Source organism: Morone saxatilis, unplaced genomic scaffold, assembly GCF_004916995.1.
Source record: "Morone saxatilis isolate NCDOM2014 unplaced genomic scaffold, NCSU_SB_2.0 Contig3, whole genome shotgun sequence".
NCBI classification, from domain to species: domain Eukaryota; kingdom Metazoa; phylum Chordata; class Actinopteri; family Moronidae; genus Morone; species Morone saxatilis.
The window spans coordinates 13,376,129-13,404,054 of NW_023339873.1; the positions used below are offsets into that span (position 1 = coordinate 13,376,129).

At 44.3% G+C, this 27,926-nt stretch overlaps 1 protein-coding gene across 1 annotated transcript in view; it reads right to left on the reverse strand.

The window, feature by feature from the left end:
- Positions 1 to 1,138: 1,138 nt before the first annotated feature.
- kif26ab (kinesin family member 26Ab) overlaps positions 1,139 to 27,926 on the reverse strand; it is a 65,297-nt gene continuing 38,509 nt past the window's right edge. Inside the window, exons 5-16 of the mRNA XM_035673721.1 lie at positions 17,165 to 17,348; positions 14,178 to 14,390; positions 13,018 to 13,111; positions 12,155 to 12,417; positions 11,083 to 11,266; positions 10,106 to 10,265; positions 9,584 to 9,746; positions 5,479 to 8,731; positions 4,634 to 4,827; positions 3,789 to 3,812; positions 3,328 to 3,478; positions 1,139 to 3,228 (exon numbers count right to left, since the gene is read on the reverse strand). Of these exons, the coding sequence (XP_035529614.1) occupies positions 3,047 to 3,228; positions 3,328 to 3,478; positions 3,789 to 3,812; positions 4,634 to 4,827; positions 5,479 to 8,731; positions 9,584 to 9,746; positions 10,106 to 10,265; positions 11,083 to 11,266; positions 12,155 to 12,417; positions 13,018 to 13,111; positions 14,178 to 14,390; positions 17,165 to 17,348 (5,065 nt within the window). The 3' untranslated portion in view covers positions 1,139 to 3,046. The remainder of the gene's footprint in view (positions 3,229 to 3,327; positions 3,479 to 3,788; positions 3,813 to 4,633; positions 4,828 to 5,478; positions 8,732 to 9,583; positions 9,747 to 10,105; positions 10,266 to 11,082; positions 11,267 to 12,154; positions 12,418 to 13,017; positions 13,112 to 14,177; positions 14,391 to 17,164; positions 17,349 to 27,926) is intronic.

The window sequence follows — 27,926 nt, forward strand, 5'->3', positions numbered from 1 at the left end:
TAACAAAGTAGCCAACTTACCCTTCACTGTTACCCACTATTACCCCTCCTCAAAGAACACCCGCTTAATAAATGGTTTCAATGTATTGCTCGGGCGCACAGGTGTTTTTAATTAATATGGCTGATTAGACCTTTGCTAATGTTGCACAGGGCTAAGCTAGCTAGGAGGTCTCCAAACTACAGCCACCTTAGAAAACGTGTAAGCTAGCTGTCTCGTCAGTCCAATCATTAAACATTGCCTTCTTTCTATCATATTCTCACACACACTTACCTCTAGTAGCATCTATCCGTGCACAAAGTTTTGGCTTTGTCTCGCAGTATCTATGTCTTAGGTCTCTGCCGCCGTCCCAGTACAGTGGTGGTCAATGATAGGTCAGTGGCAATGTCCCCATTACGATGGAAAATCCACATTAGACGATGTGAACTGTATTTTTTTTAGCCCTTTAGACCTCCATATACTTCGAGGTTCTTTTTCAAAGCAGCCGTTTTGACATGAAATATTTGGGCAAACACAGGATACTGATTAAGGTTATGTTCCATTCAGGTCAAACAGGGTCAGGGTGCTGCTACTGTACATGATATCTCACTGGAAAGTCTCTGCTACACTAAATGGAACAGAACCTTAATTAATGTCATTGGTAACACCTGGTGATGATCTTACTGTTTTATCTGCTGGGGAAAAGGTTGCTTTAGTTGTTTATAGTTAATTCAGAATCGCATTGTGCAATACAATGAATTTATAATTTAACACCTTTAGTTCTATTTAGCCTACTTTACATAAAATAAATGAAAATCTTGTTTTTGCATACACAGAAATTTAAGGTGTGCAAAAGAAAGCAAGTTACACCAATGTCAGGTGTATCAGATTCTGTATCAACATATGAGCCAGTAGACTGTGCATTTAATTGTTTTTGGGGAGACTGCTGAGAGAATAATTGACATAAATCTAAATGTTTGGATTTCCCAGGTAGATTGGAGACTTACAGAAACAGCCAAGCACAACTGAAATAATATGAAGTTTTCTCCTTGATGGCGTCTTACCTTGTGACAATGGTTCCCTCCTGACTGTGTGTGGGGGGGAAACAATCCCATGAATATAATAAATGTGATCCAAGAAAAAAAAAATCAACTCTGAAAAATCCGTAAGAAGAAACATTTTATTCACAGGTACTGTAAAAGTAAAACACAAGCTGCCATATCATACATTTATACAGAGGGTTCGAAAATCCTATACAAAAACAAAGATATTCGAAAATATGGGTTTTGATATGAAATATGACCTTACATATAATATTTTCTTGGAAAAAGGTCTTGGTTTGGTAATAGTTATTTAATTTATGAGTCTAACCCCACATTAGTGAAAACTGAAGTTATTGTAAAAAATTTTGAAATGGTAAAAATGGTGTAGAAATCATTCTAAAAAATGATTAAAAAATCTCATGCAGCATCTTCAGAGAGGGCCTGAGAGAGTACATCTTTGTAAAAGAAAGAAAACAAAGTCATATTTGTCATAGATATAGAAATCAAACATACCAAAATACAACAAAGCCAGTTTGTTTTTCATAACAATCATTTTCACCAATCATTTTTGTTCTCTCAGTGTCAGCCGTTTGATTCATAACAAGCACATTCTGGCAGCTACAAAGAGCTGATATCATGATTGATTTTCCAAAACAATGTCACGATCATTTGCCTTTATCCACTGCATCGGTTCACAGGAAGCTAACCATTCATGAGTCTTTGTTTCGAGACACTGGATCAACTTAGCTAATTTGCCTATTTAAAAAAAAAAAAGAACAGGGGACAAAAGAGACCAAACAGTGTTGCTGCCCTTAAGTTAGTAATGAGGTTCTTAGAGTAGTTGCAGAAAATGTATTGGAATGCATAGAGGCTTGGTAGCGCTTCAGAAGGTATTGTATAAGATGCCAGTAGACTTGTGCTATCTCATCTGTGCCTCTTTGTTTTTCTACAGTTTACAGATAGCACCCAGTCCAAGGCCTTGTTGGGCTCACTGATGAGCACTGCTATCAGTGTAACCATTCATCATGTTATCCTCATAGGCTTGGGTAGGGAGGGTTAAGTCTCTCAGGGTTGCATGACCACAAACAGTACTGAGACACCAGAGAGAATGGCTGAATCAAGAATAATCACTCACTATCCATCACAGTGGTCCTCTGATTGATATGTTTTGGCTTAATCTCTCATTTTCAGTGAGATAAACATGGGCAAGCACAGCTTCTATAAGCCCTCCCGTCCCCCGACATAACTGCTGCTCTACCTTAGTGCATCCACTGAGACCCATTTTGATCAAGGCAACTGGAGGGAAAAACATTCACTCAGCCCTGCTAGCTCTCACAGGCCAGCTGGCAGGCGATGAGTGACAACAGCAAATGCAGTCCTTGATGAGATAACATAGTCCAGTTTGAAAATCTAGAAAACTACAGAACCAGAGAGTTAACATAAGGCGCAAGAGGCTGAATGAACATGGATAAAATGCTGACTGAGGTTTGAAACAAGAGAAAAGGCAAAGTCTGGGAGCGCAATAACATTAGCTTATTGCTTTTTCTTTTTTCCTCTTTATTTTTTTTCCCTTAAAAGGATTTTTGTACACACCACATAATCATATAAATACACTATACAATGCAATATAAAATATTTTTCTTAAAAGCAATATGTTCAGGGTTTGCTTAGGTATGCTTAAGATACCTGCACCATATGAAAAATAATGACTCAAAACAAAACAATAAAAAAGGCACTTCCAGGTGTTGTTCATTGACTCTTGAGTAAGTGATGGCCACTGCCTTGCCACACAGGCAACAGCATTTGTGCTCACGTTTCATTTCTCTGCCATTAAAACATGTCCTGGACAACGAGGCACTGTAGCTAGGTGGTTAAGATTTCCTCGGTTTTCATGCAAAGATCCAGTCTCATCTCATTTCTGTCACACGTTGTTCTTCATTCCAGTGATATCTATAAACTGACGGCTACATTTCATCATCCTTTGTTTTCTCACTTCCTCGTTTCTTCACCTCGACTTTCTTTTGTCCTCAGACTTCGACTTCACGCAGTCCCTCCTGAGCACCGGGTGTTGGCATGCTGATGTCAAAGCAGGTCACCATCATGACGCGGGACTTGCATAGATTGACACAGAACTCCAGCTCTTCTGTGGCCTGTGCCAAGGCCTCTAAGTACTCCGGAGACTCTTTATCCAAATTCTGGTCCACCTCAACTGTTAGAAAAGGGACATCAATGTTTAGATACATGGTTTGTCACCAAATATCTTTTAAGATTTAGAAGTCAGTTAAAAGAACATTTTGCAGTTACTTACACTCTCCTATCCACTTGCTGGGATCCATCATCAGCCGGACCTTGGTGTCTTCCAGCTCCTCCAACAACACTTCATGCTTTGCCCTTAGTTCCCTTACTTGCTGTTGCCTTCTCTCCAGCGTCTTTAGTTTACTGTTAAAATACTGTAGGCCCTGTAAGAAAAAGACAGATTATTAATTACAGTGAGCATGTTCAACAGTTCATTGACTAAAGCAGCTGAAAGTAAAACTTCAAACTGGCAAAGCATAAAGTAGGAAGACTATACTGAGATTTTTAAAGGGTAAATACAATCAAATAAAAACTTAAAGTACAGTCTAAGAAGTAAAGTTGTGCTGTAAATGTGTGGATTGTTCGGGTTTGTGATCATGCTTTCTCTGAATTATGATTACAGTTATGTAACTGCTGTAAAATAGCTTGTGCTGCTAATAATTTAATGGTGGTCACCATGAAAAGTTATCTCACCTTGTCAACATCCTGGAATGGTTGCTGAAAAGAAGATTTAGGGAACAGAACAAATTATGTTAATATACACTACATACATAGACACAAGCTACTGATGCACATGACAAGACTCCAATGCTAATTTTGAAATAGTGAGGGAAAGGCATAGAAAAGCAATGTTGTCATTCAGATGGCGGTGGCTGGGAGAGAAAGATTTTAATTGAAAGTAAATCAAACCACCATCTCGCTGATTTAATATCTTCTCTTAACAAATCCCCTTCTGGCTGTGCTGAACTTGTGGAAACAGTTAATGATCCACAAGAGGAGTCAGCTATAAAATGCGATCAGGCAGCTGATGATGAGTGCTGGCGGATTTGGGTTTGTGTTGAGCACCCTTACATTCATCACACATTCCCTGACCAATCTTTTCATACCATCACTGCCACAAGCGTCAGCAGTAAGCCGAGTCATCACTCATATCCAAACCAATTAACCCTCGTCAGTAATTGCCTCCTTAACTCCTGACATTCCTGAGGATCCCTGCCAAAATACCAAGCTCTGGGAATCTGGATACAGACATTTTATCTCCGGGATTTGCCACTGAGCTGACTGAAGGTCAGACGTCTGAGGCACATTATTCCTGTCTTGTTCTTTAAAAAGAAACTGGGAAGAAGTGAGCTAAGACATTCCCACAACACAAGTCAATGTGGCATATCTTGAGCATTTATGGCACCAATGTCGCACATGCAAAATTATGCTGAGGCTTAGCAAGTGGGATTCACGAGACCTTGACCCAGACATGATCTAAAACAAGTTCCGCAAGATGAAAACCATGTAGAACACGTCAGGAATGACCCTTTGCTCACCTCTGCGGTTTCCTCCTGACGCCGCCTCTGGAGCCGTTCCACGTCATCAATCTCATACACCTTGATCTCAAAAGGCTCCTTCAGTGGTCCTGACATAGGAGGCAAGTCCACCCACTGGCCTGCTGTGCTCGCCTTCTTCCCCAGAGAAGAGGTGTCTGGTAGGGGTGCCGGGATAAGCCGTCTTCTCTGGAAGCCTACAAAGCCATGTATATGGTCAGAAAGGCACTAGTTACATTGGTGACATACATTAGAAGTATTTGCTGTGATCTATGAGTAAATATGTATGAGTCATACTCTGACATGTAAAGTAATACAAGGATTTACACAGGCCCTGCCGAGCTGTGGTGATTGCATATTTATAAAGGTTTATGAGTTACTATTTTGTATACAAAGAACGAATACATTCAAAAGGTTGGTTTAACACACATGAATTCAAATGGTTATATATACATGGCTAGGAAAACCTGAACCAGGTCAGTCCTGCTGATGTTCAATTCATCTTATTTGATTACATACTTCCAAGGCATCTAGTTGAAAACATTCATTATCATTTTCCCATATATGTATGAATAATGTATGCTGCTGATTCAAGGGGAAAGAAAATCCAATGAAATACCAATTCGTGAATGTAATAAGAATGGATTCATAAAGTTAGAACCACTATATGGCTAATTTCCATGGAGAGAGCATTATTTTCTGGATGCTATTTCAACATGTGTAGCTTCACAGGAAAGCACTATTTGATAGATCTTACATACACTGCTATTATCAGTATGATGTGTTCATAATATTTGTTACCTATACCTACATAGGTAAAAACCCCAAAATCCAAATTAGTTTCTCACCATTTGCTCTCTTCTTAGGATACTTGGAGCTTCTTGTTCTGCCTGAAGATGACATGCCGCTCTCGCTCATGGAGTCGTGGGCAGAGGAAGCGCTGCCTGTGGCTTCACTGTCACGGATCATGCTTTCATATCCGCTGCTGCCACCACTGTGGTAGAACAGAGCTGTGCGGCCCATGGCTGGAGGCAGCTCCCCGCTTAACACACTACTGTTGTCACTGCCATGGCCACTGCTATAGCGTTGAGGCCGTCTGGGTGCTGTAATTTTGCTGTATGGAGAGGGCAGCATGGCTGTAGGCGATTTGTCATCACTTACGTTCACCCCGCTGTCATTCCCACTGTCTGAATCTCCTGAACCTCTCAAGTGTTTGCCTGATATGTTGCCTGTTGCCAGTTCGCTCACACGGCTGTTGGCAGCCCTCATGGCCTGCTTTGTGCCCATAATAGTTCCTCTCCCAGGCTTACTGCTGACAGCAGCAGTGGTTCGAGGAGCTGATGTCCGTCCTGATGGAGGGAGGTTGGCATTGGTATTTCTCGTCACGGGAGCAGCCAAAGATTTGGTGGAGGAGCTTAGGCCCTTGGAGTTGTTCGCTGACAGTGACCGTGCCTTACTACCATTGATTGCCCCCAATGCTCTAGCATTTACAGAAGCTTTTGCCTGACCAGGTTTGCTAAGAGTTCCTCCACTTGGGGATGATGGGCAGGTAGCTATAGGAGAGCTGGATGAATTTGGAATACCAAATCTCGGAATGGACTTGCTGGATTTGCCACTGCTGCTCCCCAGACTTGCCCCACTATTCTCCCTACTAAGCACAGCTCTGGAACCCGATAAGGACAGGCTTTCACACCTCTCCAGGGACATTTGACTGCCATAGTGCTGCCCAGCCTCTCCTCTAGGTCCTCTGGCCTTCAGGCTGGAGGTAACTTTGGCTGTGTTGAGGCTGGAGGTTTTGAAACTGGTAGAGTCTAATCTGTGACGTACCTCAAGCTCATCCTCCGATACAGCTGCCCTTGCTCCAGAGGCCCTTCCTGCCTCACCATATGCTGACTTTAAGGCACTTTGGGGCAGCAGTGTCTTGGTCTTATGGTCAAGACTGGACTTTCGCACCGGAGGAGGGGGAGGTGAGGTGCAACCAGGTTTAGGGAGATTGCTCGTTTTCTGTGAGTTAGCCTTGTTGTTTTTCCCCAGAGAGGAAAATTTAAGGCTTGTGGTAGATGCAATGATATCTTGGGCTGTCTTGTAGTCTGTGGAGGAATGGATGACGGGTACTGTTCCCAAAGTAGTGGCACCTCGTCTCAGCTGAGGCATTTTGCTGGGTGGATTCTTACTGGCTGACCTCTCACAGCCATCGACCACCCTCTGGGATGAGGTAGACCCCTGCACCTTGGGTGGGCGAGGTACACTGTTGCTATTGTTGGATGTTTTGCTGGAAGGGATGCCACTGGGGGGATTTCTGAGAAATTTGCTGGTGCTGCTGGAGTCAGAAAACTGAGGTTCTGAGCGGTTGTCACTGCGCTGCCAAGGATCATCCTGCTTAGCCTCTTGCCTTGGTGGCTCTCTACTGCTGCTGCTGCTACTGCTGCTACTATGAGAGATGGATGAGGTAGGTTTAATCTTCCTAGGAAGACTGGAGTGGACTATAGTGGGGCCTTGTGGAAGTTGGGAGGAGCTAAGCGAGTGAGCTTTAGTTATTTTAGATGTGAATCTGAGGGAGCCTTTGGCTGATTCTGGAGATGGGGGGCACTTTGTCAAAGATAGTTTGCTTGAGGCGGCACTATCACTGTCTAGGTCAGAAAAACTAAATCCACTGTCATTTAAAGAGTTCTTGGCATCTCTAGGAGAGGATACACAGTGAAACATATCCAGTGAATCAAAGTAAAAGGTGGCCTCTGGTTCCATGTGTTTGGCCTGTGGAAGGAAGACGTCTGTAGAATGAGCTCCTTCACTCTCCAAGGTGCAGACACTAACCTCACTCAGCCAAGAGCTGATAGATGAACCCCTGCTATCTATACACTCCATTGCTCCCTCCTGGAGGGGTGTGACCACAGCAATGTTCACCCCTGATCCTACCCCGGCTGATGTGTAGGCATCAAATTCATCATTGATGCTGCTGATGATGCTGACGGGTCGGGAACCAGAGGCCAGGGCCTGAAGGGAGCAGTCACTGTTAAAGCTGATAATGCTGGATGGTCGACCTTTATCTACAATACTGCCTATAGACAGCTCCTCCACCACGGTGAACACCAGCTCATCCTCTCCATTCAGCTCCACCGGCTGCTGCAAGGTGACAGTGGCTCTAAGGATGTCCCGATCCAGACATCTTTCCCTCAAGGTAGAGCGCACCTGGCACACCTCCACTGGAGCTCTGAGCAAAGGGGAAGCATAAGGATCCCTCCTTTTCACCGCTTGGTGGCTCATTCCTACAGGAGGCATTCTGGTGCTGGATCTTTCCTCATTGTCTGTATTTTCTTTGCTGGAGTCTCTCTGTTGTGAGGGAGGTGGGGCTGGTTTCGGCAAAGCTTTTTTGTTGAAGTAGACCTTCTCCCTCACCACAGGCTCAGAATTAGGTTTGTTAATGCTAACTCTGCTTTCTGAAACCAAGGCTTTCTCACCATCAGCGCTGGTTCTGCATACATTTTGAACACTGTCTGATGTTGGTGCAGGTATGCATTGCATCTTGGCATTGTCCAGTTTAGATTTACTGTTGGGACTGCAGGGTGGTTGTGTGGCAACAGATTTAGGAGATTGTTTGGGTGAGCCTTCTTGGGTATAAGAAATATTTGCTACAGTCTTTGGTGAAACAGAACCTTGGCTCTCCTTAGATTTGTCAGCCTTGGGGCTAGCCTGGCTTCGCTTGCCCTCTCCAACAAAGGCAGTGGGTTCTTCACTGCCATCTATACACTCCAGCCTCTCCTGTAGCTCAGCAAATGTGTTGCATTTAAAGAACTGGTCTCTGTCCAGAGGGCCCTCTTTTACAGGCTTCTTCCTGTTAAGGGAAGGGATGATTGGAACAAAGGCAGGGGGGCCTTCATTGTCACTAAGCTCCCTGTCCGAGATAGGAGTCCCCCCAGGGCCCACATAAATTACAGTATCACAAGACTGCTCACTACTGGAGGAGTAGTCTGGGTCACTGAGCATTGAGGGTAGGTCTGGGTCCAGGGCTACCGTCCGAGGGTGGAAGGGCCTGAGGTGGGGTGGCCTGCGAATCCTCCCTTCCTCACATGAACTTTCCCCCCCAGAAGAACTGGACGCATACTGCAAAGCAGAGTTAAAGCAGAAGCAAAGTAAGTCTTTGAAAATGATCTCATTAAGTGATGACAGTAATGTGATTCTATCTAATTTAATTTAACAGTCTTGTCATTTCCCAAAACCATTTTATTCCTTATAAGTTACTGTAGATTCATATCTTACAATTTCATAGTGAAATTAATTGTAGGGCAAATATCAATTCCTATGAAATTACCAGTCGATATTTCTCTGAAGGTTAAAAGTGCACATCAATAGAGGCACAGAAATTAATGTCAATAACACAAATAGCTGTATGTGGACTGTGGACTGCATTATCATCATGCCTGCGACCAATACTGAATAAATATATGCTGTCATCACACCTAATTATCTGGAGCATATATTTCCTTAATCCGAAGAGCATTACACACTTCCTTGGGCAGTTGTATTGATTACATGATAATGTGTTGAGAAGCTGAGAAAAACTAGCTCTGAGTTACAGCACTAATAATCTTTCATTTGAAAAAGCACTCACATTTTAAATAGCTGCAAAATCACAGGGGGAAGAAAAATTTAAGGACTTAAAGTTATGGCATTAAATATGATGAATGTAATCAAGGTTTCATATGCACATTGGGAATGTAACTGTAATAGCAATATTTAAACGTAATTCTAAATTTTAATTACTTACATTTGTTTATAAACAGTAGTTTATAAAGACAATAAATGGAGTACAGTTATTGCAGGGATTATTAAGTATTTATTTACATAAAGCTAAATATCTATGTTGTTAAATTGTAAAAATATGCCATTTATTAATGGTTCAGCAGTTTATGACTACATATGTTTAACCTGCTTTATCAGGGTTAATCAGTGCACCTTAGATTTCTTCTTCCTCATGCGGTGGATGCGGGATGCCAGCTGGATAGTTGTGAGGGAGTCGGTGTAGTTGGCAGGGGAATCAGAGATGTGGGCGATCATGGTGGTTCTGCAGTTGATGTTGCCAAGGGACTCCCTCAACAACATTGTCAGTTTGCTGTCCCTAAAGGGTGCATTTAAGGTGTTATTAGCAAACGGCACATTAATATCCCAAAATTACAATAAACGTAGCTGGAATGATTCCAATAGGAGCCATTCTGAATTCAATGAACTGAAAAATACTCCCATTAGAAACTAAGTCATTAGCCTTTTTATAACCGAGTAACTATAATATAATCTTGTGCAACACCAGTGAAAGCTATGATATGAAGGTAACTAAACAAACTAAATAAACAGGCACACAGCAAACCTGCAAGACTGTCGACACGCAGAAACTTGTCAGAAACAATTACCTATAGATGCAACTTAACAGAAGCCAGAAAGCAGTAAAAGTGACTGTTAAACTAATGGTAGTTTTCTTACCTGTAAGGTACATGTTTCGCTCCATTCGCCAAAGCCATAATGACATTTCCCAGTGCGTTTAGAGAAAGACATAAGCCTCCCCCTCCGTCTCTGCTTTTACTCAGGACCTTTTCACAGCTCCCCAGGTCGATGAGGTGCAGCCTGCTCCGTCCGCCTGACACTGTGCCAACGACAGAAGTACCAGGTGAGCACAGCACAGACACTCCCTCTCTGAAGTCAGTTCCTCACGCACATTGCCATGATGACAGGAGCGGCAAAGCTCAGCCAAGACTAGACGGGTGACTGTTAGAGCTGTCTGATTTATTTATGAGTAAGATTCCCAAACTGAAGTGATTCAAACTGCAGCTAGACAGGCAAACTTCCACCAGATGTGTAACTCATGGTTACTAGGAGTCTCCATTGGTTAGACACATAAAAATGAAAGAACCCACTGACAATTAGAAACAGACACAGTCCCCTTCTGATGATTTAGAATACAACGAAAGGGAATGGGCTGTCATTGTAAAAATCACAGGGCTGCACATTGTTACGTGGGCGACTGATATATTTGCAACTGCAGCAACAAAACATTACACTCCTGTCAGTAAGGCTTCAAATCATTCTCTCTGGACAAAAGTATATACCATGCATACTGATACTGCACAACCAATTTACCCATGAACATTGCAAATAAGGACTTGTCTGATGTTCCATTTATAGTTACAGTGCAATTTTATAGCTCACAACAAAACCACCTTATCAGTATTCAGTGTGAAAGAGAGGTTACCTTTGAACAGCTATAATTATTAGCGGAAATGTTTAAAGAAATAAGACTAGAGCTTTACTCATGTTTCACACATGCAGTATATGCTAGACTATGTGTAAAAGTGCTGTGAAATTGAACAATTCCTATTAGTAATTAGTTATTTGCATAAGTGTGAGGTGGTAACTTGTTGGAACACTGCTAGTCGTAGATGTAATAATCTGACGGTACTAACTTCCTCCCTTGCCGCTCTTCTCCATGCGATACTGGTAAATGTGCAGTGTGAACAGCATGTGGGAGTTGCGTCGCTCTTCCTCATCTGCATTGGGTCTGCTGGTGCTTCGTGCTGCGATGGCTGCATCCAGGAAGAAGGCGGCTTTCTCAGCCGTCGGGGCGCGTAGCTCACTCTGATTCTGGAGCTGCGGGGGGAGGAGGTGGAGACAGAGAACAGGGTTATGGGTGAGCAAAGGAGACCACATAGGGCTTGAGAAAGAGGACAGATGTGAAAAGGATACCAGTGAAGAGAGGAGAGGGAAAGAGAGGGAAGCCAGTTAATTGGACCCCAGCACACATTTTTTGCCCATTAGATTGGGTCTCGGGGGCAATTAAAACAGCAGATATGCACACAGAGGGAGGAGGATTAGGAGAGGTAATGGTGGAGCAGGAGGCAGGGGCACTTCCCTCACTGTGGATGTGATGATGGAGATGGTGAGATACAGAAAGAGCAGAGGGGAATAGAGGAGGTAGAAGAGAGAGAGATGGTGGGGGGCATCATGAAGAGAGCCCACGTGTGGCTACTGAGAGGAAAAGCAGGAAGGAGCTTCACAGAACTGCACAGCCTTTGAAGTCAGAGTCCATACAGATCCCCAAAAAACAACATCTGACAGCAACACCTGTGAGTGCCTTCAAACCTACAGTCTCCCACCATCCCCCAATAACACTTCTATTGTGCTGCAGAGGGCTAGCGCAAACACACAGGTAATAGATGCTGATGGATGCTGACAGCAGAGTCAATACAAAGGTAAGAAGAAAGCCATCAATACCACAGATGGGTTTGGTGGAAATATAAAGCAAGGATTTCAGAGGCGGGTAGGATAGAGCGAGGCTGACTAGGAAGTCCTGGGAGATAAAAACACACATACACACACATGCACTCACAAGAATAAGTCAAACATCTTTGGGAGAGGAAGAGGTAGATCATAGACAGAAAGAAATCAATACTGAGGCAGAGTAATACCATATAACACACAGAGAGAATGAAAGGATCAGCGAACAAAGAAAGAGTGGAGAGGTGGAGTTCTTCTCACCTGAGTGCCACAGATGGGATCCTCCCTCAGGTGGATGCCCGGGGACTGGCCTTCCTGCAGGCTCCCTGTTGACACCTCGGACAGCAAGTCCTTCAGCTCCTCATCTTTCCCGAAGATTTCCACCGCAGACACTCGGACAGAGAAGCGCGTACCCGTCTTCTCCTTACGCTCATTGATGAGCTTGAAGAGCCAGGAAATGGCACAGGGCACAATGCCTAGGCTCTGAGTGGTGCTGTCTTTGCCAATCATGGTGTATGTCTTGCCTGGGGGATGTGTGAAAGAGAGAGGAAGATGGAAATGGAAATAATGCCTTGTGTCTGAAGTGAGCTACACTCACTATATGTTCAAACTAAAATTACTTCTTTCATCAAGCTGTCTGGAATGGGCAGGATGTTGACAAATGGATAGATACTGACATTGGATATTTTCTGAGGGTTACTTTCTTTAACAAGTGCTGATTAATAATGGTTGGTGCGGGGCTGTGGAGGTAATATCCAGTACATGCCAAATAAAAAAATGCTAATCCAAGGACCCATTCCAGAAGCAGTAGTTCTGTGGAGAATTACAGCTAGTGCAAATAGCAGCATGAGGAGAGCAAGCCCTTCAGCCTAAGAGCACTGGCCAGGCCAATTACTAAGATTTTAATTACAGACTGAGCCCTGAAGCTTGGATGCAGCACGTTGCCCTGCACCCCCACCCCAGACTCACTACCCGTTCCTTTCCTCCAATCTCCCATTCCTTGACTCACCCCAGTGCACCGCTAAGCCAATTGTGGACATCGAGTGTAGCTAACAAAGAGCAATGAGAGTTTTCTTTGGCTAACAAAGGCTCTTGTCTAATCTCTTGCCAGTGGAGGAGCTTACCGAGCTTGACTTGGCCGAAGCAGAAGATGCAGCCGTCTGCACCGTTCACCACAGACTGGATGACCTCAGCTACTGTCCCTGAACACACCTCAGCCTGTGAAAAAACAGAGAAAATCAGCCCCCTCACAGTCAATTTACAGTTCAGCCACATCCAAGAAATACTGTGAAACAGGCATACAGAGAACAATGAATCCAAAATGATATCCGAGAAACTAAACAGTTATTTGGCATTAGTTACACCAAATCACATTAATGGTTTCAGTATTTTTCATCACTCAGGAGTATGTGTCTGTATGTGTGTTTGTGTGTGCTGCAACGTGCAGATTCGTTTTGCAATCTGTTTCAGCATGGGTCCTCTGGGGCAAGGCTTCTGCAACAGAGGCCCCTTCCCATACATCACACAGCAAACAAGGCCTCTAACAGCAGAACAGCTTGCTGTTACTGTTAGCCACCAGCAGTGCTGTCCCAGTGGCACAATCTAGCAGCTTGGCCTCAGTTCTGCAGCAGCAACATTTAGGCAGCAGCTTACTTAGGAAAATACCTGCTCCAAGTAGGTGGTATGAAAGAGGATCTGAGGTTCTGAACACTACAGAAACAGCGTCCTATACCATTGATGACAATCTCATCTGCTCTTGTGGTTATTTAGAGTTTTACTGCACCATGGGGAAATGAATAAAATACTTGACCTCATATTTTTAGGAACTTATGCAGTGAGTGACATAGATACAATCATTCCATTAAAAGACTATGGTGTTTGTTTTAAGCTGTGGAAAGAGCAAAACTGGTCTACTCCCAAGTCACCATATAGTAAACATGTACATGACCTTTGTCTTTGATCTCAGTGGGTATGGCTGCTGTGTGTGCTGCAGAGGTCTGAGGTTAGATATAGCTGTCCTATGAAAGGAGAGGTTAGATATAACTGGAGTGGATTCACATCATTCCCCAGAGGGTTTAAAAGGCCCAGCTGTTAGGCCCACACTGCTAAGAATGCCCTCTGACCCAAGACAGGCATTTTTTCTCTAAGCCCCTGGCCACACCCTGGCAGCATGAAGACATCCATTTGTCCTTGAGAGACTGAATTCCCACACGACGCCTTAAAAAAACCCACACACATATACACACAAACGCACATATAGTACATATACCCTGCTGGCCCTTACTTGTGAGGCATCCTGGGTAAAAACAGCATCAAAGGCGAATATCTTTGGGACGGCCACCGTGGCAGATCTCCTGTGTCCTGAACTGGAGTGTGGGCTGGACGCGGGGTCGTAGAGGGTCAGCTGCTTCTTCCTGCTGTCCACTTTCAAGAAGGACAGAGACTCTGAGGAGTCTGCAGTCTCCAAAGATGGACAGATACGCATCATCACTTTCACCTGAATCACAGAGGGATAGATAAGCAAAGAGAAAAAAATATGAAAGGGTGGATTATTAAGTGAAAAATGGGCAGACGGACAAAGCAGAGAGAAGGAAAGAAAATGACAGGCTAAGCTTAAAATCTTCTACTTACAGTGCACTTACAGACAAAAGAGAACAAAATGTATGGTTGGCATTCTAAATATAGATTAGGATCCAAACTGAGAGCGTGGCTCAGCTTTGTGCATTAATAGCACATCCACTTTGTCAGAGTTGATGGACATTGAAGGTTGCCATGGAAACACCCAGTCTCACATTGACTGGCGAACCTGATGGGTCAACACATTGCCTAATGGTGTCAGTGAAAGGCAGCAAGGTGCGTATTGAAAGTCATAGCAGAAAATGGTGGAAATTAATGTGTGTTATGCACCATGCTGGGGGATTATCCCTCAAGCAGGGCTGTTTTTCTGGACCAGGAGCAGCTCACCAGCATGGGAGTGCAGGAGCATATGGCCCCCCTCTTATCCCACCTACTCACTCCTTCTCCTTCTCCTCCCTCTTTTCCCTCTGCTGCCTGGAAAATGGCAGCTTTGCATTAAGAAGCCTCGAAAACCCACCCTGTTGCATCCTGGGGCTTGACATTCATGAATTGAGCTCACAGTCTTAACACATTCCATAGATCGTGGTACAGTTCATCATGCCTGCATCATACGCTAAATGGGATGGCGGCTTATATCTAGAGGCGCTGATTTGGCGCTGCTCTGACAAGCCCGTTCGTGTTTAACGTTATTGCTGTGGTTAAAGGAATGATGTAATTCTGCCAGTTGTGTATAGCGGTACAAACAATACCAAAGAAACTTCACCATTTCCTGTGTGTGTGCTTTGAGTGGGTGTGCGTTTACATGTCAGGCTATATAACACCCTCATTCACAATCACCTTCTTATGGAATTATGACAACTCTACTGTATATTGCCTTACAATCTGATGGTTAGAAATACACCTCAACTATATCTCCAAAGGCAATGTGGAAATATATCTGTGACTGACAGGAGACATAAACGGCTCTTGGGATATGTATAGCAGTCTTAGGAGTCCCTGTCAGCTTCCTGAGTGTTTAGTGTTACACCTAGCATTATGTCCACTGACCAGTTTCTATATGCTACAGTATATGTGATAGGGAACTCAATCCTGAGCCATTTCAAAGCTTTTTTGAAAAAGTACCTGTAATGCCTCTCGGGCATGGAAATAAAAACCTTAAAATACAGTTAACTCCCTTTGCTTTTTGAGAGAAGACTGTTTCACTCAGCCTGGGACTCTCCACCCTCTTCAGAGCTACACAAAAGGCCCATTCTTCCCCTCACTAGTATATAAATATTGCTACAGATCCAGGCTCCAGCACTCTGAAACAATGTCACTGGAAATCCCTTTCTTTCAGTGAGTGAATTCATCTTGAATTCCACAGGCCAAGTGCAAACTCTCTTTATACTCCATAGGGGGCTGTTATCGTGACTGACGTGTGCATATGTTGAGTAAATTACATTTGCTATGACATTTAAGCTGGGCTTCCATATGACTGCTGAGTCTCTGTCTACTAGACAGGGGCTACCAGGCAAGCTAATGTCTCAGTTTTATTTATGTTGGCAGAGATCAGATACTGGAGGCTACAGAGGATTGGCTACACTATTTTCACACCTCAGACTCTGTGCTAATGGCCCCTGTTTCCCTGTCCCTTGATCCCCCACAAAATCCATTAGTATGGCTTGGCATTCCTCCATCCACTCAACTGTCTGTGCCTGAAAGGACTGTCTCTAGGTCAAAAGTGGAAAAGTGGAAGTGACCCACATACGGTTGATGGAAACAAGACATTCAAGCAATTTTTAAGTTGAATTAATATGAAACAGACGCAGTCAAACCTTGTAGCCTAGTAAAAAATGCAACTGTGATTCCACAAGTGAAAGAGAGGACCGGAATAAAGAAAAAGGGAAAGCACATTTTTGTGTCTGCTTTACAATAACAAAGGAAGAATTTTACCTGATAGGCTTGGAAGAATATCATAAATCTTGATTTTCCTTTTAAAAGCAGCCCCTTTAGCTGCACAGCTGTACGCTATACCTCAGGTGTGGGCTTGAGGAGGCTTGTTAATAACACAGGTTTTTTATGAAGTCCGTGTGTCAATGGGAGATTTACAATATATGGCAACGTCTCAACCGTCTGGATACCTGGCAACAGAAACGAGCACTTCCTATCCAGGTGGGATCTAATCTTGTTAGGGGACTTCTCCTGCTTTATAAATACAGGACGCCAGCTCAGACAAACAATACCCAATAAACCACAAAGGAAGAGCGATGTGTTTATACAGCTTTGTTTAATGACCGTCCTATTGCTGCCAGCCTGACTTTCATCATCGCTCACTGTACCTAAAATGGAATTAGACATCCTGCTGTTAACGTGACCGCAGATTTGTGAATTATAGTTTTTACTGTCTTTCTGTATTCAGTCAGAGGAATGCTGGTCCCACTAACTGAATGAAATCATGACATTCCAGGAGGCTTATCGGACTACATCTGTACGGACGGGACCAGACTGCACGCTGCCTGTGGACCAGTGTGTCGCCACCCCGCATTCTCCCCTTCAAATAGGGGTCTGTATGTTTGTGTGTGGTTGTGTAAGGGCATAGGGAATGGGGGGGTTATGGGGGCTTACATGAGCGTGATCTGTATGGATCTGTTGTGCATTATCTGTACTTTACGAGCACTGAGTCTGTTGTGTATACTGATATAGGTCTGTTCTCACCTTTCCCATCCCCGGGTTCTCTTTTACTTTGGACACGGCTCGGAGCAGGCATGGTGGTGCAGGGGGCGGCGAGACCTGCAGGATGCCGCTGAAGTTGGTGGGGTAAATGGAGGGCTCTTGTGGGTGGAGCAGTGAGGGTTGGTGCTTCTTCCGCTTGGAGGACAAGTTCAGCTTCTGAGCTGCCCTGGAAAGGGAAAAAAATGCCTTGAGGTTGAAGGTAAATTCAGAAAACCACCATTCCATAAAGTTCATACACAAGCAAAACATTATTTTCTCAGGTGATGTTTTCTTCCAGCATGGTGCCCAACCAAGAGCTTATTGATTTAAATGTGTAGCTTGAGATTTTTTTATGGGTGTGCTGCAAAGCCTCTAAAAAATCCCATGCTGAAACTGTAACATAAAGGTCAACACACTCCTTTTAGTAAAGAGTAAAGAAAGTCAGCAGGAGAGCTACACTCTACCACCACCCCCAACCATTTCCTTCTCCAAAACTGCTTTCTTCCAACTCCTAACTCCCCCACCAAGAAACATAATGCTTCAGCCCTCCACTTCAACTAGAGCAGGTCGAATTCTCTTATATCTTGACTTTTGCAAGAGAAACTGCAAATCCATAAGATAAATGATAAATACCAGGCAGGGCTCCTCGCCTGTCAGGGACCAAATATAGGATATCATAGCAGGAAGGCCCAGTAAATGCATGCATTTGTCTTGATCAAACACAAAACAACTGTCATAGACATGACAGCGAGGAGTGCTGAAACACTGTCCTTTGGGATATTGTCATGTCTATCTCTGTTAAGCAATTATGACGAGTATGTTCACCCATCATTTAAGTCAAAGCTGGAGTGTGTACTATATGTTAGGAGTTTTGATCATTTACATTTAACAAGCTGGCCAGTACCAGCAGATGAGAATCAGAATCAGAATCAGAAATACTTTAATAATCCCAGAGGGAAATTATTTAAAATTTAGAATCAGGTAGGTTAACCCAACTCTCCTCTCCTTAAGTGGTATCTAGATAGACAAATGTCTGCCTGAGCAGTTCTGCTCTGCTGGCACCTAATAGAACACTCTACTGTAACTGAAGCCAGATTTTTGACAGTCCTCTAATTAAAATCCACTGTCATCCTGGCCTCTTGTTTCCCAGACTCAGTGCTGAGGAGACACAGATTGGTCACAGGCCAGCTGAGTCGGGCACATGCACCCCTTTCTGTCTAAATTCCTGCAACTCAAAAGGACAGTACTAATATATCTGCACAGCCTGCGGGGAATCTGGCCAGACTTAGAGTGGTTCCAGGTATGGCATCGCCCTGGATCAGCTAACACCGTACCTCAGCTGGAAATTCAAGGTCAGGGAGGAAAGTAATACTCTAAGGAAATTCAAATGCACTCAAATGCTTTTCACTCAAGCAGTCGGATTTCAGAGAAATACAGAGAAGACAAAGGGGCGGTTGTCAACATGAAGGAAAGACTGGCACAGAGAATGAAAGAAAATTGGAGTGAGAGATTAAAAGATGAGAAATCTGCAGAGCAAGGGATTTTAGGAGAAGTAAAAGAAGCAGAGCATGTGAAAAAAGTGAATGAGGGAGCGATAGAGCAAGAGCAAAGAAGAGCCGATTCACGTGTGTCCTGGTGAGCAGCAGTTTCCTAATAGGCCAGCCTGAGCTCATTAGTCCTGCTCTGGGCTCCTCCGGACAGGACTGGGTGGGCTACTGCCAAAAAACACAACCCCCCCTTCCCCTTCCCTTTCCCTGCGTCCTGGAGTGACAACCGGCCCCCCTCCTCTCCTCAACACTCCCCTCTCTACTGTACGCCCCCTGCAGTGACAGCCCAAGAGCACAATCAGGGAACAGACTCCCGGCTGATGGAATAATTATTGCATCCAAGTAGGGTACAGGAGAAGGCTCTCCCCAGGGAGCTGCCTATGTGTGATAGCATGCGAGACGGATCGTGTGACTGAAAAAAAATGAGATGGAATAGATGAATGTGAGATGGAGAGAAAGAAAGGGGAAACTACACAGGAGTACACGTGGCTGTGTGCGACTACGTGTGTGTGTGTGTGTGTGTGTATGCAGGCTTGTGAGTATGTATGCGCATTTATGGGAGGTATCCGCAGCACATTCATTCAAGATAAATGTACCCTGTCTCTCTGTCTATGTCTCTCACTCCCTCTCCCTCACCTCATTCTGTCTCTTTCCTCCTTCAGCAAAGAAATAAATCAAGCATCAAGAGTCACCATAAGACACTGTGAAGGAAAGAAAAGACACTATATTGATTTATAATTGTCTTGCCCAGTGAGGAGTGCCCTTAACCTAAAGCACAGCTTGTAACCTTGAGGTTTAATTCATGCTGCACAATGACTATCGGTGCACATGTGTTCTTCAGTGGAAGGTGAGGAAAAAGGATGATATTGCTGTTTTTTTCAGCACAGCCGCACGTACACAGGGAAATTAATTGCTTGTCACTTTCTCTCTCGACCTCTCCCTCCCTCCTTCTCGCTTCCTTCCTCTGCCTTAACCAACTATATGATCAGTCAATGGGAAATAGGCAATGAGGAGAGGCTCAGATTTCTTTCGCCAAGACAGCTTGTCCACCTGTTCACTCCCAATCAACATGTTAATGAAGCTGTTCCTCTACACAACTTCTAAATGCTCAAAGGAGAATCTGCTCCTAGTGAAGCAGAAGCTCTGACACCAGTCAGAGTCAGTTTTAAGTTTGTACAAAATATTCACATAGGCTACTGTATATGCTCTGTTAAGTGCTATACAAACTGAAACAGTTGTTTCAACATGCGCCATTAAGAAAATGCTGCCATGGTGTACTTACAGCTCTTTCCAATCCATTATCTAGTTTATGCTTATAGTCAAAAAACAGACATCTGATAGAGTTCAACTTTGTGGTCCATGTCTGTGTTGTCACTGTTCTCCATTACTTGCACATTTGATACGCTGGCACAGTCGCCGAGAACAGAGCGAGGCGGGGCTGCTCAGTAGTTGGGGCACAGGGGTCCTCTTTTGCTCCGATCGCAATCATCGAGGGTTCCACTTGATTTCACAGAGGTTTGTAAGAAGCTGGGGGGGCGGAGGGAGAACCAGGAGGAGGAGGCGTCATAGTAACTAAATGGAACAAGCGCCAGGTGGGGCAGGGTGCAGGCGGGCAGACAGGATGAGTACCCTGCGGAAAAAGCAGTAGGTTCACAGTGAGGAGAGCAGGTAGTCCAGAGAGCTTGTTAGGATGAGAATGAGAAGGCGTACCTCCTCTGTTCATACGCCACTAAAGCACCTCTAACTCTTTCCGTGCCTCTTTGCCAGAAAAAGTTCAACATTAGTTCAGAGATGCAAAAACCCAGCAACAGCTTGCTCTGCAACTCAGTTTCCCACTCCTCCTCTAACATCAAATTCTGCATTCATCCCACAGGCTGCATGGTTGTCTCTCATTCAGTTAATCCACTGTGGTGTGTCTGTTGTGAGTGGCTGCAGGTTCCGATGCCCAGGTCCTTCCCAGAGTCTCTGCTGCTTACAGGCAAGGAGGAGGGGGAGAGAATCAGCACGCCTGGCTGGGCTGGAAGATTTCCTTGGGTGGCTGAGAATGAGGAGAATTCCTACTCCTGTTCCGCCTCTCGGTCCTTCTCCTGCTATCGGAGAAATGCTGGCAGCTGTCCTGCCGTGTCTCTCTCTCTCTCTGCCCCCCTCTCTCTCTCTCTCTCTCTCATGCACACACTCACACACACATACACACACTCCCTCCTTTCTCCCTGCCTCTCTCCTCTCCCTCTCTCTCTCTCTCTCTTTCTTTCCTCAGCCCAGCCCCTTTTCCCTCTGACTGCCAGACGAGGTGTCAGAGCTCGATTGCTGGCTGCTCGCGGCGCAATTTTTGCAAGTACTCTCTTTCTCTCTCTACCAACACATACACACACACACACGCACACACGCACTCTGTCTCATACAAACCCCAGCACACACACAGACACACACACCCACACGTATGCACCCCACCACACGTCACATGAATACTTAATGCATACAGGAGCCTTCTCTTCTTTTAGGGTCCCACACTTCAAACAGATTTGGTTAGTATGCCTACAGTGCATGCATGCGTGAGCATGAGTGTGTATGCGTTTGTGCGGGTAGTAAGCGTACACTTGTACACAATTGTATTTTTTGCCTTTGTTGAAGGATGTAATTAGCCAGATGAATGAGAGTGTTATTAATCATAAGGAGTGACACACAGATAAGGAAGAATATACTTAAGGGCAGAAAGATAGATTGCCTGAATGAGCAATGCTCTGACTCAATTGGAAACCTAAGATGGATTTAAAAAAAAAGAAAAACAGTGCAAGCAAGGATGGAAAAGGGAGAGGACAGACAATGAACAGATGACATCTTAGAAAGGCAGATTTCTGCTGGCCAGTGAGAAAGAGTGCAGTCAGTCAATGGTCAAGGGTAAAAAGGGGAATGAAAGCATGCGAGTGGGCGAGCGCCGGGGTGAGAGTACCCTGTATTCCCTGGGCTGCCAATTTACCAGTAAGCCCTCTCAGCCCCCGACCAGCCAGTCTTGTTTGAAAGGCTGCTGCTTTGGCTGCAGAGTGCCTACTACAACATCTCGGCAGACAGAGTGGGTGTGAGACTTGCCAGATAAAAGTACATTCCGCACAAACACACACCAAGCTCTCCTCTGCCTCTCTCCTTCTGACACAGTGCCCCTCATATGAACTCTGCCGGATTAAATTTGGAGGCAAAAAAAAAAAACAGAAAAATAACACACACCACTGCCTACCTATTTGGAAAGCACAGTATAATAATGAAGCAGGTTGATATATCACATAACCTTTACCTTGGTCCTTGTCACAGCACGCTTACCTCTGCTTTTCTGCAGTGTGTCCAAATTAATTTGCCTGAGGTGGGCTTATTTTAAAGAGCAAAAACCGTCTCCTGAAGCTTTGCCATGTGCTACTATTACTCTGAATCCCCTCTGAATCATGATTGGCAACAACCGATAAGTGAAAGACAATGCTAATGTGGACATTGGTCACCCTGACAGTGCAACCACTCTTCATTCTCATGCTCTTTGCTGCTTCCCTCCATGTGGTTTCAAGTGATATACATCAAAATGACGCAATAATATGGAACAGCCACAGTTGGAACTGCCCTGATAGCCTTTCAGCTCCATCACTGTCTCCTTATGAACAGACCTTAGGGACAGATAATGACTGTAATATATATAAATGAGCCAAAGCAAGACAGATGTAAAATCAAAGATCGTTTGAAATGAAAGGTCTCCTGGTGCCTTTGTTCCAAAAAGGACATTCAGATTTTGTCCTTACCTATAGAGGGAGTGACAGTGAGGGAGGAGGAGAGGAGGTCAATGACTAGAGAACAGAGAGAGAGGAGAAGCTGTGTTTGCCCGTTGCTTTCAAAGCGTCACTTTGGCCTGCTGTCAATAATCGCTCCAGCCTTCTTTTCAAGCTTTGTCAAATTAACAAGAGAAATTCCTCTGCCCAAGAGAATCATTAGCTGGCACACCCATTAGCTTGTTTGCGCAAATTTGTCTCTGTTCTCCCAGCCAGCTATACAGCTCTTTAGGTAGCCCCTTTCTGTGTCTTAATTACCATGTTGGCCACATTTACTATCCTTGACATTTCCTTTCTGTGATTCTCCTTTTTTCCCTCCGCAGACAAGATAAGGCTGCTCTGGCCATTCATGCAGGGATCAGATCAGTGGGACTGATATCAGACTGCTTTCTGCCCCCCCACAGTGAGTCTGCCTTGCACTGCTACTGATTAGCAGGCCGGCATAGCTCTTCATGAATGGAGATGGGAATACTGGGCTCCAGCCAGCCTCAACACCATGCAATGATAATGACTACAGCACGATGAGTCAGGCTCACTCGCTGCTAGAAAATCACAATTTATCCTGGACTGAGTAGTGAAGGCATTTGTTAGATTTTTAGAGTGGCGCATTAACCCGTGTTGTAGTGTGCTGGAAACACTGACATGCTCAAAATGCCATATCAGCAGATGGCCATGATTGATTGGGCTGGATGTGTGTTGGTCTATCAGGTAAGGTGCTATGTTTTGGAGTCATAAGATAATCAATAGTAAACCCCCCCAGAGCTAAAATCAGTACACACTGTCTTATTGATGGGCTGCCCTTGACACGATCAAACAGCCATCTCCCCCAAAGGCGAGGGGGAATAACATAAATCTACCAACTCAACCTTTGAGAGACAAATACAGACTAAGTTCAGTTCTTGTTCAGCCTCCATAGTGCAGACAGACAGTGCTGCATCGTTTGCCAAATTTGGGCTGGATTAAAACACGTGCATCTTTGAGCTGCAGGCCTCAATGGCCGTGGTCCCAGGTCACCCACAGCCTGACCCAGCCGCTGCTTAGCTTCGGTGGTGATTAAGCGACCATGACATCAGCCTGCGAACACACACAAATTCATATGGTGCGCAGACTAGAGGAGATGAAGTCATACTCTGCCAACCAGCCCTGGCAGCGAGAAGGCCCACCCAGACAAGATTTACTAGTGAGGTCAGGATGCTGATCATTAAGTTTGAGATAAATGCTTCCACACCATAAAACTCTTTTTCTCATTGTAGCTGTATCTAAAGACTGTTTGCTGTTACTGTCAGCATTCCCCTGACGTATAGCCAGTCATGTATAAATATATGCATTACCCCAACACTAAAAGCTGAGAGGGTCACATAGGTTGGGGTGGGCTCTTAAAATAACCCGAAGAAGTATGCAAATTCGAGTTACCTGAGGCACGTGGGGATTGTAACAGAGGAACACACTGTTGAATGTATGATAAAGCTGATCCAAGCCTCCTGTGTGGCGCTGGGGTTTAGTCTCGTAATGAGCCTGTCTCCTTTCTAAAGTCCCCCTGCAATCAAGGGACCACTGGCATAAACATTAATTTTGATTTTCTCACTTCCTCTACCTTATCCTAAATCACTCAAAACAACTAACGCCTGAGGCTGCAACACCCTGAATGCAGGAATTAATCTATGAATGTGGCTCAACCAATGTTAATTCTAGCAAAAATGTGAATTTTTACTTCAGAGGTGCTGCTAAAAAAAGCTCCCACCTTGAGATACAGAAACAGACATTCCCCCTCGTGCACTGTTGTTATCTTATCATTCAGTTTCAGATTACCATCAACCCAAACCCAGATTTTTCCAGTCATTTTGAAAAGTGTGTTTCCTCTCTCCTTCGGCAGCCCAAGATACATTAAAATGGAAGAGTGAACTAACAGGCTTATCTGGCTGTCAGTTGAATCTTATCAATCCAAAGCTCTAAAGCTTTCAACCGACTGCCAACCTGTTTCCTCCCACTTGGCTTTTTTAATGGTAGTCTGAGGGTAGAGCTCCTCTCTCCTTTGTTGGTTTACACAACAGCAGTTTGCAGGAAGTGGCCAAACACCTCTAGGATTTATACACTTCCTATAAATCTTCAGAAATAGATAAATTGATCCCAGCTAAACCAGGCAGCAATGGATGTGATGTCCAGTCAGCTAAGGAACATCCTGCCTGGCACGTTTCAAACATTCTGGACCAAGGCCTTTAAGAAAATCCCTTTGTTCCAACAAGGTGTTCAACAAGCCTTTTGTTCCTGCAGTGTCTGGCCTTGGACACAGAATACCAAATGGGACATCATTTGTGTGCTGACTGCCGACAGCCCAAGGCTGCACGCACATCTTCACTGCACCAATCCCTGGCCAATTAGGTAAGGCCAAATGCATTCATGTAACATCTGTGAGTACAATGTGTTGTCATAGAAAAGAAAATCTTCACAAAAACTGATGTCTCCTTATGCAACTGACTTGTCATATTCATGTCATAACGAAGATTCAAACAGCAATTCTGTCAGTGCAAGAGAGAAACATGTGCCTTTCATAAATAAAATCCTAAATTCTACCTAGGGTTTGTAAACCTGTTCTGTCACGGTCTCCTCAGAACTCTTTTGAAACGGTCTGTCGACCGAGGTGGAAAACGAGGGATTAGGGCATCCTCTGGAGAGTAGCTTGAATAACGGGGGATCATTTGAAGCACAGTGGAAGAAAGAAAGGGAGTGCAAGTGGGGAACAGGGAAGAAAGCAGTGCAGAAGAAAGGATGGCGATGAAAAAATACTAAATTACAGATCACTGAGATGGAATAGGAGAAAGAATCTTCAAATACAGTCAGGAAGAGGAAGGAGGAAGCGACAGAAAGAAAGAGGTAGTGAGAGAGGGTGCTGCAGGGTGTACAGCCAAGTCCTCTCTTCGATCAGTGGGCCTGGCTCTGTGCCAGTGAGGCGCTGTCCATGAGGAGGTAAATCATTTTCTGCCTGAGAAAGAAACAGGAAAAAATGATCGTTGGGGCTATGCCACAGCCAGCTTGGAATTGCTTTATTCCCAAAGATGGGAATCCCCAGTCGGCCAAGAATAAATGGAACAGTTGGCGCCAAAATGTGAAAAAACTCATCAATATTCAAGAACGCCTGGTTTGGTGCTACAGTTTTGTAAGCAACAGTAGATTTAAGCACTGGCTTGTATCAACAGAGAGCAGAAAGCAACTTCTTAATTCATTTTACTCTGATTTTGTCGTGAAATATCTGAGGAACTATGTTAAGCAGATTCATCTTCTGTGGCTTTGGATGTCAGATAAAAAAGCAAAGGTTTGTGCCTTTAATTTTCTCTTCCCAAAGGACTGTGCAAAGAAGGTGCACCTGTGTCTGTGCCAAGGTTAAAGCTTTAATGATGAAGGAGGGAATATGTTTGTCTGCGCAAACGCTCCGCAGAAGTCAACCCGTCTTGCGGTAACACTGACATCCGGTGTTTTTGTGTCCATGAAGCATTGCATCTACACCCACCATCCCAGTCACACACCCACCAATTCCCCCTATCCCCACACTGAAAGGCCACAAAGCTCTCTTGCTAAGTTAGGGGCTTAAGGGGGGGCTTAAGTCAAGCAAAGGAAGGAAATTTAAGTGTAAAAGTCAGGGGCTATAATTCTATTTACAGTTCATTTTATTGTTCTTCCCAGCATTCAGTTCACATCTTGCTAATATGGCCTTAACCAGCTCGAACATTAGGCCATGGAGAGATGAACAAAGCAAATGGCATTAGCTCTGCAGGACCCATTTGTCAGTCAATGAGTTAAAGGGGCCAATTTAAGGCCCCTGGAGGAAAGAATTGGAAATACCTGCAATGAGAGTCAAAAGGTCCTCAAAGGAAAATCTCTAGCAACTGACCTTAACTTGTATATAAGAGCCTCCCAGAAAACTGCAGCTTTGGATAAAAGTGGGGAAAAATGCTCAGCTATTACGTCAAAATTGGTCCAGACAGCAAAAGTCTTAGAAGAAAATTTACTTTTCAGCTGATGGGTGACAGATGATAATGAAGACATGTTTTTCCCTGCTCTGCAGACTGCAGCTTCCCCACCCCTGGCACTGCTGACAAAGATTAACAGCTGCTTTCATCTCTTCCAGTGCATTTTCCGTCTGCTCCTCAGACACTGCTCCAGGTATTCTGCTAGCTCCTCTCCAAGGCTGCTGAGAAACTAGAAAAACTTCACACTCTCAGTACATATGTTGAACTCCGATTCACCCACCACCCCACCCACGTTTTCCCTTGAACACCTCAGGAAGGCTGTTCTGCTCAGGGCATGCACAGAAGAACTCTTGGCACTCACATCAAGTCTTCACTGACTGAGTGACGTTTCCTGTTTCAGAAATCAGTTCAGTGCACAGTGGAGGCAGAGACAAATGATTATTATCATTAACACGTAATGCCTCCCTGATCAAATATAATGTCCTCTTAGATCAATGCATAAAACCCAATCAGAATGAAGAATAACTTAAGAGCATGATGAGTGTGGGAGAGACAGACAGGGAGAAAGAAAGCCAGCATACTTCTGCTCCACTTCTCGACTTCATTAATCACTTTCTGCCAGAGTAAGACACCTAGCGATTATTTATTTGCACTTCTCCACACAGAGGCTTTCACAACAAACAGGCCCGCAGGCTGCTGAGAACATTTGGGAGTGATTAATCAGTGGGCCGTCCGGAGAGACAGAACCCGGGGGGAGGGGAGATCTAACATGTGTTTCTTAATCTTTCATCTATATTCAAGTCAATAGGCAACCTAACAAAAACCAGAGGGGGTCCAAGTCGGGTAAAATGAGCTGTACTGTCAGTGAGATGGCCACGGCAGCAGATCTGAGAGCAGGGGATGAAATGACATATCTTCAGATGGAAGGAAGAAATTATCATTTGGATCAATAAACACATTACAGATGTGTACATAATGGAATACTAATCTAACTGCGTAGGGAAATGTTTCCCTGAGAACCGCCACTAAGACGTTAGTGACTACAACCGCATTATTCCAAGTTAAGCAGTTTATCCTGTATCACACACTCATAAAGTCAACCACAGAAACACACACAGCAACACTCACTGGGCCACATAGAGCGGATGGGGATAATGGGATTTTTAGCACACTGCAGCTGGCTGTCACGTGCTGGGTCGTGAACCGATTACAGGCAATAATCCTCTCCATTCAAGACGATGTGAAGGCAGAAAGCAGCAACAGAAACACAGGGGAGATTAATCCTCCTTGCTACTTTTAGTTTGATTCGGTAGTTGTGACCGACTACACTGGACAAGAAAAGGTTGAGGGCATAATATCCTACACGATCATTTTTAATCTTTACTAATTCTCGTAAAAGTACATTGTGGTGCAAATATGATGTGGAATATGTACTAGAAGCACGATT